Genomic DNA, 13,032 nt, shown 5'->3' on the forward strand with positions numbered 1-13,032 from the left:
ATCATGCTTAGATGCAAAAGGTCTCGAGATGAAACAATGCGATGCACCAGTGTCAAAAAGAACTCTTTCAAGAATATCGTTAACAGGAAGGTTACCCATGATGACATCTGGCGAATCCTCTGCCTGAGCTGCGTTCAACAAGTTGACCTTGGCGTGCTTGGGGTTATGCTTGACCACTGCGGTACTAGCAGATCTCACAGGAGGAGGAGGAAGACGCCTCTGATTGAAGCATTTGTTGGCATAGTGACCCTTCTATTGGCACTTGTTGCACGTGACCTCCGAGATAGGACGGTGATACGGAGCACTTGACCTCGGAGCTTGAGAGGAAGTCTTGTTCTGAAAGCTAGGGTTGGGTGGGTGGGAAGATCCACTGCCACTCTTGTTCTTCTGCTGATAAGGCTGACGGAACGGAGGAGGAGGAAGCCAATACTTTTGCTGCTTAGCCACTTGAGTTGAGGAAGAAGGAGTTGCATCCTTGACTCGCTTCTTGGAAGCATCGCACTTCAGTTGGGCAGCCTCTTGCTTCATTGCCATGTTGTAGAACTCATTGTACTTCTTGGGCTCAAAAAGGACGAGAGCTAGCTGGAGTTCTTCTCTGAGACCACCTCTGAACTGGTAAATCATGCTCTTCTCGTCAGGGACGTCTTTCTTAGCGAAACGGGCGAGCTTCTGAAACATGATGTTGTACTGGTAAACAGACATAGTGTCTTGCTTCAGGTTGCGGAATTCCTCACACTTGCTCTCAACCACACTCTGAGGAATATGATGAGCTTTGAAGTCTTGACGGAATTCATCCCAGGTAATCACACGGCCTCCTCTGGAATCTTTGTATTGTTGAAACCATTCTGCAGCTTGGTCTTTGAGTTGGAAGGAGGCAAACTTGACAAAGTCCTCAGGCCTGATGTTGTTGCACTCGAAATGCTTGCATATGTCCACGAGCCAATCATCAGCGTCTGAGGCCTCGACACAGTTGCTGAAGGTCTTTGGCTGGTTAGCAAGGAACTGGTTGAGTGTAGCAAACTGATTCTGATTGTTGCCATGGCCTTGGTTGCGCTCTTGCAGAATTTGCATGATCAGCTATGTGTTTGCATTGGTAGCGGCCATCACAGCTTGCCATGCCTCCGGAGGTGGAGGTGGTGGTGGCGGATCCTGATTCTGATTGTTGCCCTTAGCTGGAGCCATCCTGAAGAGGGTGACATCCGTTAGCATATTGACAGACAAATATTTAAGCTGAATCAAATGGATCAAAATAGCACATATAGTCTTCATATCCAAACAAAATGAACGAATGCATTCCAATCGAAATGGTCACATTTCCATAAATTGAGAAGCCACTTAGAAAGAGGTAGAAGAATAAAACAACAAGGTACGGACAAGAGAAAATACTTGGTTAGGATTACCCAATCCCAAACCAAATATCTGCGGAAGAAGAACTGGAGCTACATGAATTCCCACCTATGAAACTCCCGAACCTTTCCGGTTATGCAATCGGGTGTTGGGGATACATGGGAAGCATAATATCTCACCCAAAGCTAGCAAATCCTACATCCAGCTGTATCCATCCTTCAACACATAACCAAGAAACCTTCGGAAATCATTTACCTCAACCTTCGAAAAGCATCCGTTATACGAGTTATGGCAATACTCCCGAACTCCCGCCCTAGTACTGGGTGGCGTCGAGGTTATCTCACCAACAACAGCATAAAAGAGATTTTTGATGTCGGCAAAACTCAGGTATTCCAGAACTGCAACGATAAAATTGTGACGAAAACACCTCAGAGCTCAACTCCCCGGGACACTGCCACAACCCCTAAATGACAGGAGGCACCAAGAACAATGTTCTCGTCACAAAACCATCGGAACGATTCCAAGATACCCGTGTGATCCTAAAAAAATTAGTGAAATTTGAGAAGATAAGAGTCAAAACTCTACGTCAGGATGCCTCACCAGAGTGATGAAGGGACTGGGGAGTAAAAAGAATTCCTAACTCTCCGATATATATAATCCTAAATGACTCAAAATATTTTTCTACACTCAACAACACCAACGATTCGATCAAGCAGGGGGCTCCTAAGGTCGGGGAAGGCTCTGATTACCAACTTGTAACGCCCTCGATGCGGCTATATCTCCTATGTGTTGAAGCACGACTTAGAGGCATAACCGCATTGAAAGCAATGTCACAAGTGAGGTAATCTTCGCAAACAACCCATGTAATATAAATAAAGGGGAAAGGATACATAGTTGGCTTACACTCGCCACGTCACACAAATACATAAATAAGTCATTACATTCACCCAATACACTCAGGGTCCGACTACGATACCAAAATAAAGATCAACCCCCAAATGCGACAAAGTCCCCGATCGCCCCAACTGGGCACCACTATTGATCATCTGGAAAAGACACATAGTAACGACGAGAGTCTTCATCGAACTCCCACTTGAGCTCGGTCATGTCATCTGGAGCGGCATCATCGGTCCCTGCATCTGGTTTTGGAAGTGATCTGTGAGTCACGGGGACTTAGCAATCTCACACCCTCGCGATCAAGACTATTTAAGCTTATAGGTAAGGTAGAGATATGATGTGGAGCTGCAGCAAGCGACTAGCATATATGGTGGATAACATATTCGCAAAAGAGAGCGAGAAGAGAAGGCAAAAGCACGGTCGAACAACTATGATCAAGAAGTGATCCTAGAACAACCTACGTCAAGCATTAATCCAACATCATGTTCGCTTCCCGGACTCCGCCGAGAAGAGACCATCACAGTTACACACGCGGTTGGTGCATTTTAATTAAGTAAAGTTTCAGGTTATCTATAACCAGACATTAACAAATTCCCATCTTCCCATAACCGCGGGCACAGCTTTCAAAAGTTCAAATCCCTGCAGGGGAGTCCCAACTTAGCCCATCACAAGCTCTCACGGTCAACGAAGGATATTCCTTCTCCCAAGACAATCCGATCAGACTCGGCATCCCGGTTACAAGACATCCTCGACAATGGTAAAACAAGTCCAGCAACACCGCATGAATGTGCCGACAAATCCCGATAGGAGCTGCACATATCTCGTTCTCATGGCACACTCAGATAAGCAATCCGTACAACTAAAACCAGCCCTCGAGTTTCCCCGAGGTGGCACTGCAAGGGGCTCTAGTTTGGACCAACACTCAGAGGAGCACTGGCCCGGGGGGTTTAATAAAGATGACCCTCAGGCTCTGGAAACCCAAGGGAAAAAGAGGCTAGGTGGCGAATGCTAAAACCAAGGTTGGGCATTGCTGGAGGATTTTTATTCAAGGCGAACTGTCAAGGGGTTCCTATTATAACCCAACTGTGTAAGGAACGCAAAATCCGGGAACATAACACTGATATGACGGAAACTAGGGTGGCAAGAGTGGAACAAAACACTAGGCATAAGGCCGAGCCTTCCACCCTTTACCAAGTATATAGGTGCATTAAGATAAACAAGATAATATGGTGATATCTCAACAATAAACAAGTTCCAACAAGGAACAATCTCCAATCTTCACCTGCAACTAGCAACGCTATAAGAGGGGCTGAGCAAAGCGGTAACATAGACAAACAACGGTTTGCTAGGACATGGTGGGTTAGAGATTTGACATGGCAATATGGGAGGCATGATAAGCAAGTGGTAGGTATCGTAGCATAGGCATAGCAAAAGAGCGAGCATCTAGCAAGCAAAGATAGAAGTGATTTCGAGGGTATGGTCATCTTGCCTGCAAAGTTCTCAGAGTTGCCTTGATCCTCGTAAGCAAACTCAACGGGCTCCTCGTTCACGAACTTGTCTCCTGGCTCTACCCAAGCAAGAACAACAAGCAAAAGAACACAATCAACCACGTGCAATGCACAAACAACATGATGCAAACATGGTATGATATGCGGGATGCGATATGTGATGCATATGCATGATTTGCAAAGGAATGATTGAACCTGGCCTAAACTTGGAAATCCAAGAGTGTCACTGGAAATGTGAGTTGATTTCGGTTGAAATCGATATAAAGATCACCGGAGTCGGATGCACGGTTTGGAAATGGCAAGCAAAACAAATATGGCATCGGTCTGTGATAATCAGCAAGTGACCATCTAAATGCACCAAGATAAATATGCTACAGCACTAAAACATAGAAACAAAATACATGGAAGGGATCCACTCATGATGCTTGACAAAAGATGAACACTGAGCTATGGATAATTAATCCATTAACAGGTTCAAACAAGCATGGCAAAAGTGCAAATGATTACTGGTTTCAGACTTAGTGAAATTAACAGCATGTCAGGAATTTATCATCAGGAAGCAAACTTTAGAGCATGAAAACTACATGCTACAGGAACACATCATGGCAAAGAAAGGCATGGCATGAAGCTACTCTAAGCACATAACAAAAGTCCCTTAGTGACCTTGAGCCAAAAGGGATCAGAAAATACAATTGCAAGCATGTGAACATGGCAAAAAAACATAAACAGATTCAGACTTAGTGAAAAACCGGAGCATGCAAACAGATTAACAAGTAGGCATGTTTACGAGCTCGATGCACTCACTACGAGGCATTGCATGACGAACTAAGCATACACCCGTCAAGAAGACATGGCATAGAAGCTATACATGGCAATAACAACATCATAGCATGCACGGATCAATAGCAACATCCTTGGCAAAATCACTAAACATGTCAACAACCTGCCAGGAACATTTTATAGCAAAAGTAGATCTCGATTGACTCAAGCTAGGTTGCTCCATAAATGCAAAAAAATACATGGATGAATAGAGCATAACAATATTAACAAAACATCCTTACTGATCATCCTCAAAAGAGGCACGGATCACTAGGAAACAACATGAACATATGGCATAAAAACAATATCAGGACAAGGACTTAGAATAATCCTAAGTCCCTGAAATCAACATCATTGAGTAAGCTACTTTGCATGCTTATGCTAGTCACCACAAAGATCACAAAAATACATGGCATACACTATTGTAAAGATGACATGGCATTTAACAAAACACATGTAAAGATCAGGATCATAGCATGCACACATTAATCATGGCAAAAAAGACAAAAAGCCATTTGCTGAAACAGATCTGACATAATCATCACATAGCCCTCTTCCAACAGCATTTCGGGCATCAAGATGAGCTCAAATGAAAATGATGCAATGAGAAGAAATGATGTACTCATCGAGACGAATATTTTGATATGCTACACGCACGAATCGGAGCTACAGATGCAGAGTTATGGCATGTCAAAGTATGCAAAAATCTAGGGTTTAGGGACGAAAAAGTCAACCGCGAGATCTAGATCTGGATCCACTGTAGCAGCGCGGAGATCGAAGTTCGCCGAAGAGTCACCGGACTTGTCGTTCCGAGGAGGAAAAAAAAGGAGAGGGAGCCAGATCCGGGGCGCGAGGGCGGCGGTGGTCGGCGCCGACGATGGTCGGGCGAGGTCGGGGAGGCCGGGCGAGGTGGGGCGGCGCCGGAGGAGGGCGGCGGCGCCCGGGGCGGCGAGGTCGCCGGCGATGGCGATCGCGGCGGTGCGGCGACCGGAGCTCGCCGGCTCGGGCGAGGAAAGAGGCAGGCGGCGGCGGACACAATGTGGGCCGCGGGGGCCGCGAGCGGGCTCGACGGCCCTCACGCGCGGGAGGCGGCCGACGTTGCCACGTGGCGATGCCTCAGTGGCCGGCGGCGGCTTGTCCGGCCGGATCCGACATGTCCGGCGCGGTGCGAGGAGGTTTCTAGGGTTAGGGGAGAGGAGACCCGGGATTTTTGGGAGATGATCTATTTATAGAGGTAGAGGGAGCTAGGGAGCTTCAAATTGAGCACGGTTTTCGGCCACGCGATTGTGATCGAATACTCTAGATGATGGAGGAGGTTTAGGTGGGTTTTGGGCCACTTTGGAGAGGTGTTGGGCTGCAACACACACGAGGCCTTTTCGGTCCCTCGGTTAACCGTTGGAGTATCAAACGAAGTCCAAATGGTACGAAACTTGGCAGGCGGTCTACCGGTAGTAAACCAAGGCCGCATGACAAGTATCGGTCCAATCCGAAAATGTTTAACGCCCACACACGAAAAGAGGTAGAAAGGGATACCGGGGGACATAGGAGCGCCAGAATGCAAAATGGACAACGGGGAAATGCTCGGATGCATGAGACGAATACGTATGCAAATGCAATGCACATGATGACATGATATGGGATGGATGACAAAGACAAAACACACGGAGACAAAAACCCAACAACGAGGAAATAACATAACTTAGTGCCGGAAACGGCAAGAGTTGGAATATAGATAAGGTAAATTACATCCGGGGTGTTACAGGTCATATGCAAATTCCACGGCCTGTACAAGGAACAAGACAGAAGTTTGGGCCAGATTCGGGTTGAATCCGAGTTGGACTAGAACTAATGTTGTAGGACGTGAATTGATATAATTTTCTTGTAAGAAAAGCCTAGATGAATCATTTACTTGTACGGGAAGTCCAGCCGCCTCTTATATATGTTAGAGGTGACGGCCGATTGAAACAACACACAATCGAACAAATCAATATACTACTTTTTCATCTACGTTTTATCTCTCTACCATTTTTTCTCTTTCATTCTTCGCTGCTTCTCGAGTTTGAGAGATGCGAATCCCGAGGCTCTAGGGGCGGGCGAATCGACCTAGGGCAACCCATTGCCGCTGCACTCCCTGACGGGATCCCTCCCGGGTGTGCGGGGTTTCGGGTCTAAAAAGCACCCGCCGACTGTCCTGCGTATCGCGCTGTTGGTCGGGTCTCCTTCGACGTGAGCTGCGGTCCATCACCCCTGGCGTTTAGGGTACACGTGACGTGTTCGTGTGTCAACACCATGCCTCCCCTACTCTTCCGTGACCATGACGTGCCCGGTCTGAAACCACCACGCACAACAACATCAGATCGGGAATGGGAGGTGATGTGTGGCTAGAGGAAAGGCAACGGCGACCACATGCTTGGAGAAGAGAGAAGTGAAGGGGAGGAGGAGGGGCACGGCGGAGGTGGAGTTCCTGGGAAGAGGGGAGGGGCGAATGGGAGACGGTCAAGCGGGGTAGGACGCGGGGCTCGAGGAAGGAACGGATTGGTGGTCTAGGTTTTCGCCCCACACCCCGCACATTGGGTTTCTTTTCACACGTAGAATCGAAAGCAAATCCACTTCGTTGTCTAGCTCATTGCTTAACTTGTCCCGCCCGTCATTGACTCTCGATGAAACTGATAATGTGTAATTTGATTGAACGGCTCAGTGATTGCCACCAGTAAAAATCATACTACAAGCAAACGATCGTGCGATCCACAAAGCGCAGCGCGCGCAAGTGCCTCGTATAGCCGGGTAGGCTAGCGAGGTTTATAAGTTCGATGAGGCGTAGAGTTCCTTTGCGGTGAAGTACAATCAGTCGATATAAATTGCTAAGTGCAACGAATTAGGTTAAGGCTAACCGTTAGATTGAGTTTAGATTAGAGGGTCTAATCATGCGGTCGTAATGGATCATGTAAGTTTTATGAGGTGTGTTTAAAGAAGATAATGTTTGCTCTTTTATAAGTAGTAGAGATTAGAGAGAACACGCTATTTCCAAATATGGCCAGCCACTCCGAACGTGTAGCGAGCGGCTCGCTAGACCCGTTCAAAAGAAATAGGTGCATGCACCCGATATACATCCTCATGAGTGCTACCATCTGAGAGCAGCTCGTGCAAAGAGAGTGTCATTGTTTGGTTTTTTTTTGGAAATTGTGTCATTGTTTGGTTAATGAATTGATTGAGCTGTATTTTTCTGCTTCAATATCACAAATTAGTTGCTGAATTTGGTGATTTGAGCGCCAAATTTATTCATCTTGACTAGTCAATCCGGCAACAAACAGAGAGGACGGTGAACAAATACAGTGCTATGTACTTTATTATTGCCAAACACACTACCGTCAATAATAAGTGTTGTAATTTGGAACTAAGGTTGAAGTACTTGAAACAATAGGTTTCCAAGATACTTTGGTATTCTTGGAATACTTAAAAATACTTTAGAACCAAACACGCCAAAATGTATTTGCATAGCTGGCCTGGGCTCTAATTTAGGTGGAGTAACAATCAACTTGCAGTGTTAAGAGACGCCAATAAGGTGCATAGCATAGAAAAACTTTGACAACACATTTGGCGTTGCATATACTAGCTATAAACAATACTGAACAATGACGATGACAGCATCTGCAACATTAAAAACTAAAGCATCACATCCATAGCTTGGCACCGGCTACAAGGCCCCCCAACATTTAACTTGACTGCAGGGGGAACTCTCTCCAGGATGTACGTTTTGATGGCACCGAGTGCTTTATGTGCTTCCAAGATCATAGTTCGGCTTCTGATCCAGCATTTATCGGATTTTGAGGGACCACACCTAACAGAATCACTAATGGCCCCCGTACCCGCACCAAATACACAGTCCAGAGTGAGGCTCTCAAGTGATGTTGCATTCTTGAGAATATCACATGTTAGCTCAACCATGCTCTTTGCAGAGCAGAAGCCAATGATCTGCACCTTCTTGAGCCTCTCATGCTTGTGTTGAAGAATCTGCCTCAAAAACAAGGAGGGATTCCCAAAAACCGAATCATGCTGCATATCACTCTGATCTACCTGCATAGCATCAAATATTATTGCCAGCCAAATTAAATGTCTCCGCAGCAGATACTAGACACCTTTGAAGCGTGAACAGTAAACTCACAATTAAGGTGAAACTCTGCCTTATGACGCTTTACCGCCTTAAAAACATAGGTCAGGCTTCTCAAGCAATCAAATCCAGCCACGGGACGGAAGGCGCAATTGGTGAGGTTAAGATACCAAATTGAGTTTCCACGCCCATCAAATAAAACTGAGCACGGGAAGTTGTACTCTTCCCTATATTCCATAGGCAGAAAAAGGGTGATTTTTTCAATCCCTGGTGTGACAGCTTTCTGGAGCCAACTATTTAGCTGACATGTGTTGACATTGTGACGATTATTGATTACAAACTCGAGTATCTTCACACCGGTGTCTGAGTGATTTTTCAGAATTTGATTAACTCTGCTAGTGAAATCCCATGCTATATTGATATTTCGTCCTTCCTTCTGTTTCAAACCTAGTGCTTCCTCACTGAAGATAAGCTTGGGGTGGCATCTCCAAGAACGTAGAAATGTGCGAGACACACAGGCAGAGTGAGCAGAATCACACAATGGCATTAGGGAATGTACAAGGCACCAGATATCCTGCACAGACATGGAAAAAATAGTTGATCACTGGGATTGTAAAGGCAAACACTTTTTTTACAAAAAATTAAGAAACCATACAGAGAAAATGTATATCCCATGTGATCTGTTCACGCTTGTAATGTGATGCACATGGAGTAAGATAAGTGCATTGAAATGTAATTGTGGTAGATTAGTTCAGCTTGTGCATAGAGGTTCCTTCTCTATATAAGAGTAATGTAGGTGGCTTTCCTACAGAACACTTCATTGTAATTTATATAATCGACTGCTATCACTAAGAAATTTCCCTTAACCTTTTTTTCAACCAATTCCATATTTTTTTAACAAAACCTAGAGTAGCCAATAATATAGGTTTATGTACATTTGTTACAGTCAAGGAATGGTGCTTTGTGCAATAGCTTGCAACAAATAAACCCAGTAGCAAAAAGACAGAAATAACGTTGACATGCAAAGCAATCATAAAGATATTTTTCTCAAACACGCAGGAGGGCTGCATATCACTTCAATAAGAAGAAAGAAATATGTACAAGGCTGAAGACAGAAACTTCCTCAACCCAAACACACCCCAAGACACACCTCTAAGGAACAAGCTAAGAACTCACACCACAGGAAACAAAATGACCAAAACTCAGACAAAGGACAAGCCTAATTGTCCAAGGTAAGTAGCCCACACAAAAGCTGCCGAAGCGCCAAAGCTCTAGCTGAACACCAGAGGGTGCATTCATTAGCAACTGTCAGCAACACCATGAAAACATTTTGCCTAGCGCCATTGAAAATGCAATTGTTCTGATGCTTCCATATTTCCCAAGCCACCAAGATAATGAGGTACTTAAGCCCTTTTCGGAGTTCTTTGGGAACTTGATTGAGAACTTGGCACCACCAACTTGAGAACCGGCCAGTGGTGGGTTGTGGAGCAACAGCAATTAGGCCTAGTCTTTGGAAAAATACAAGACCAGACCTGCAGGGCAAAGTCACACCGCACAAGGATGTGCTGAATTGACTCCTCAACTTGGTCACACAAGGGGAAAGCAGCCGGATGCAGCAACCTCCTTTTGGCCAGGAGGTCCACCATCCAACATCAATTATTGATGGCGAGCCAAATGAATAGCTTACAGCGCAAATGCGCCCAGGTAATCTGATCGTACCAAAAAGAAAGTCTCATAGGCTGATTGAGTACAAGCAAGACCATGTAAATCGCCTCAGTAATAAGCAACTGAGAGGTTAGTTTCGCTGTCACAGCAACAAAGAAGAAAATACTACTAGAAGATATGTTCACGATTTTATGCAGACAGCATAGGTCAAGCAATTTTCCATTATCAATGTTTTATGCCATACCTCAGGTAGATTCGGCCCTGAAGATGTCGACCTATCACCACCCTGTGACTGATCATCTTGTTGGCAGAGTGAGTCCTTTTTATCTGGCACTTTAGTAATCAATTCATCTGCAGCACATAATACACAGCACTGAGTAATACAGATGTTAACAGAAGGAAACAACCAACTCGAGCATACAAACACACACGCTCAGCAATTCTGCTTCTCTCTTTTACCCAGTTTTTGCCGAGATAACTAACATGCTCTCGCTTAAATTCAAGAAAAAACATGATGGAGGAGCTCATCAGACAGTGGGATGAAGATCCTTCTCAACCATTTGCTTCTCCTACCTCCAAGGCTTATCTTGGATCGTATATCAACTAAACAAGGCTTTGGCTCCCCTGCTACGGTGCTACCTCTGCGTCCACTTGTCAAATCATGTCACATTTAGTGGAATGTTTGAGTTGGTATTCTCAAACCATCACACACGATTATCATTGCTTGATTACTATACCCATTTAATCTCTTGAAATCTCTGCCCAAAGTAGTCTTTTCTAACGACCAAAGCCATCCGCATTTGAACAAAAAATGAATACGTTACTCCACACGAAACATGAAAAAAGGAGCAATTTTTGGTCAATTTGGCTTCCACCAAAAAAGGACTAATATCTATGGTCATTTAAACATTGGGGAGAGTGATTAGGTCGATACAAAATGTATCAGTTTGCTCCTCGCTCGAAAAGGAGAGATTTCCCCCCCTAAATCAGTGAGCAAACACGAACCGCTGCCACATAAAAAAAAAGCCTTTTTTATGTGAGAAACAGAGGCGGCTATAGAGGCTCGTCTCACAGGGCTATGAATCAAAAATTACGAAGAACAGGCATAGATTTCAATTGGGGCCATGAAGATAACGTTGCAGAGGTGGCTCCCCCACCCGGTAAGTAACGTAGCAGCAGAGATGAATAACAGAGAGGCCGAGAAGGATAGAGAGGTGACTTACTGTGGGCTTGGATTCGCCGAAGGCGTCGCCTCCGCTCCTGCTTTAACAAGATGCGATTCAGCGACAGCATCCCCATGGCACCAAGGCGGCCGACCTCTTCTCTCCCACCTGACTCTTTGCGTTCTGCGTGCTTGTATCCCCTCGATTTCGCGATTCGCGCGCGCTCTCGATTTCGGTTTCGCGCCCGAGGAAGAGATCGAGTTGGAGCTGCCGGAGCGAGCAGGGGACTTCCCTTTTCTTATACTCGATGGGGAAGTGGGATGCGGAATCACAGTCATGACTGGTGTGGTCACGCTGTGCGCCTGTGCCTTTACACGCAATTTCGGGTCGGGTTTTCAGATCTCACACCCGAAATAATCTGCCCAGTTGCTAGACGGCGCGCGCGACCGCTCTTCAACCGTTGATCGTCCATCAGACCGCGCCACGTGGTAGATGGGACCGCCCAGGGGAAAGCGATGGGAGACGTTGGTTTTTGTTTTTGTCTGCATCTCCGCGCGTCGCTGCCGCGTAAATCTTGACTTGGGGGGTCGCCTTTGATTCGGCCAGGGATTGAGACCTCGACGGCGAGGGTGAGGAGGGCAGCGAGGGGCACCGGCTCCACGCACGGGAGCGCGGGGTAGACGACAGGGCCAACGGGCAGGTGTGGACGACCCCCTTGGAGGCGGCGCGGCTCGTGTGCGCGCGACGGGGTAAGAGGTGGGAGGGAGGGAATGCGGGCGTGCGCGACGGCGACAGACGACCGGCGAGGCCACGAGCCCTACCGTGAGGCCCGCAGGGAGCAAATCGTCGGCGTGGAGATCCCGGAGCTGTACGAGGAGAGGGGCGCGAGCGGCCTGGCCCACATTGAAGTGGTTAGTAGAAAACACCTCGTCTTGTGTAATTTTTACGTCAAAACCACTGATCGGCGAATTTGGCCATGTTAAGTGTGTTTATGACAGATGAAGCCCGTTTTCTGCCTATGTGGCTACATGAGCCGTCCCGCCCGTCGTTAGAAGGTGTTCGACGACGTCGTTCAGACCAAGTACATTTCCCCTCCCACCGCATCAGCATTTTCCCCTTCCCGCTTCGTTCCCTCTCTTAGGCCAACTCCAACGAGCGACCCCAAATGGTCCGACGCGTCTGTTTGGAGGCAAACGGACAGAACAAGCCGCCCAACACGCGGGAGCAAATGGACCGTCGTCCGTTTTTCGTCCGCTTTCGACCCATTCCTGGCCCAAAGTTGGGTCACGTTTACAGCCGAACAGGCACGCGCGGACGGCGCGTGGCGCGTGCCCGTGTCCTCCCCTGACCCGTCCATCGGTGACACATGCGCCCTTTTTCTACTTCTCCCCCTCTCCAACCGCACCGCACCCACCCCGCCCCACCCTAGCCGCCACCGCCGCCATTTTTCTTGGCCGTGCGCTGTCTAGCACGGCCGCGAAGCCCAGGCCCCTTCCTTTTTGCAGCCCCCGTTGACTCAACGCCC

The 13,032-nt window shown here is 46.9% G+C and overlaps 1 protein-coding gene across 2 annotated transcripts; it reads right to left on the reverse strand.

The window, feature by feature from the left end:
- Positions 1-8,005: 8,005 nt before the first annotated feature.
- LOC119269592 lies at positions 8,006-11,891 on the reverse strand. Of its 2 annotated transcripts, XM_037551450.1 has the most exons (4): positions 11,568-11,888; positions 10,589-10,695; positions 8,734-9,253; positions 8,006-8,645 (listed from the first exon to the last, which is right to left on the reverse strand). In XM_037551450.1, exons 1-4 carry the CDS (start codon positions 11,641-11,643, stop codon positions 8,632-8,634), a joined length of 717 nt encoding a protein of 238 aa, XP_037407347.1. In that variant the 5' UTR covers positions 11,644-11,888; the 3' UTR covers positions 8,006-8,631. The 2 variants fall into 2 exon arrangements, with proteins under 2 accessions (XP_037407347.1, XP_037407346.1); XM_037551449.1 differs by having other exon boundaries at positions 8,006-9,253; positions 11,568-11,891.
- Between the last annotated feature and the right edge of the window lie 1,141 nt (positions 11,892-13,032).

The sequence above is a fragment of the Triticum dicoccoides genome, chromosome 3A (assembly GCF_002162155.2).
Source record: "Triticum dicoccoides isolate Atlit2015 ecotype Zavitan chromosome 3A, WEW_v2.0, whole genome shotgun sequence".
Lineage (NCBI taxonomy): Eukaryota > Viridiplantae > Streptophyta > Magnoliopsida > Poales > Poaceae > Triticum > Triticum dicoccoides.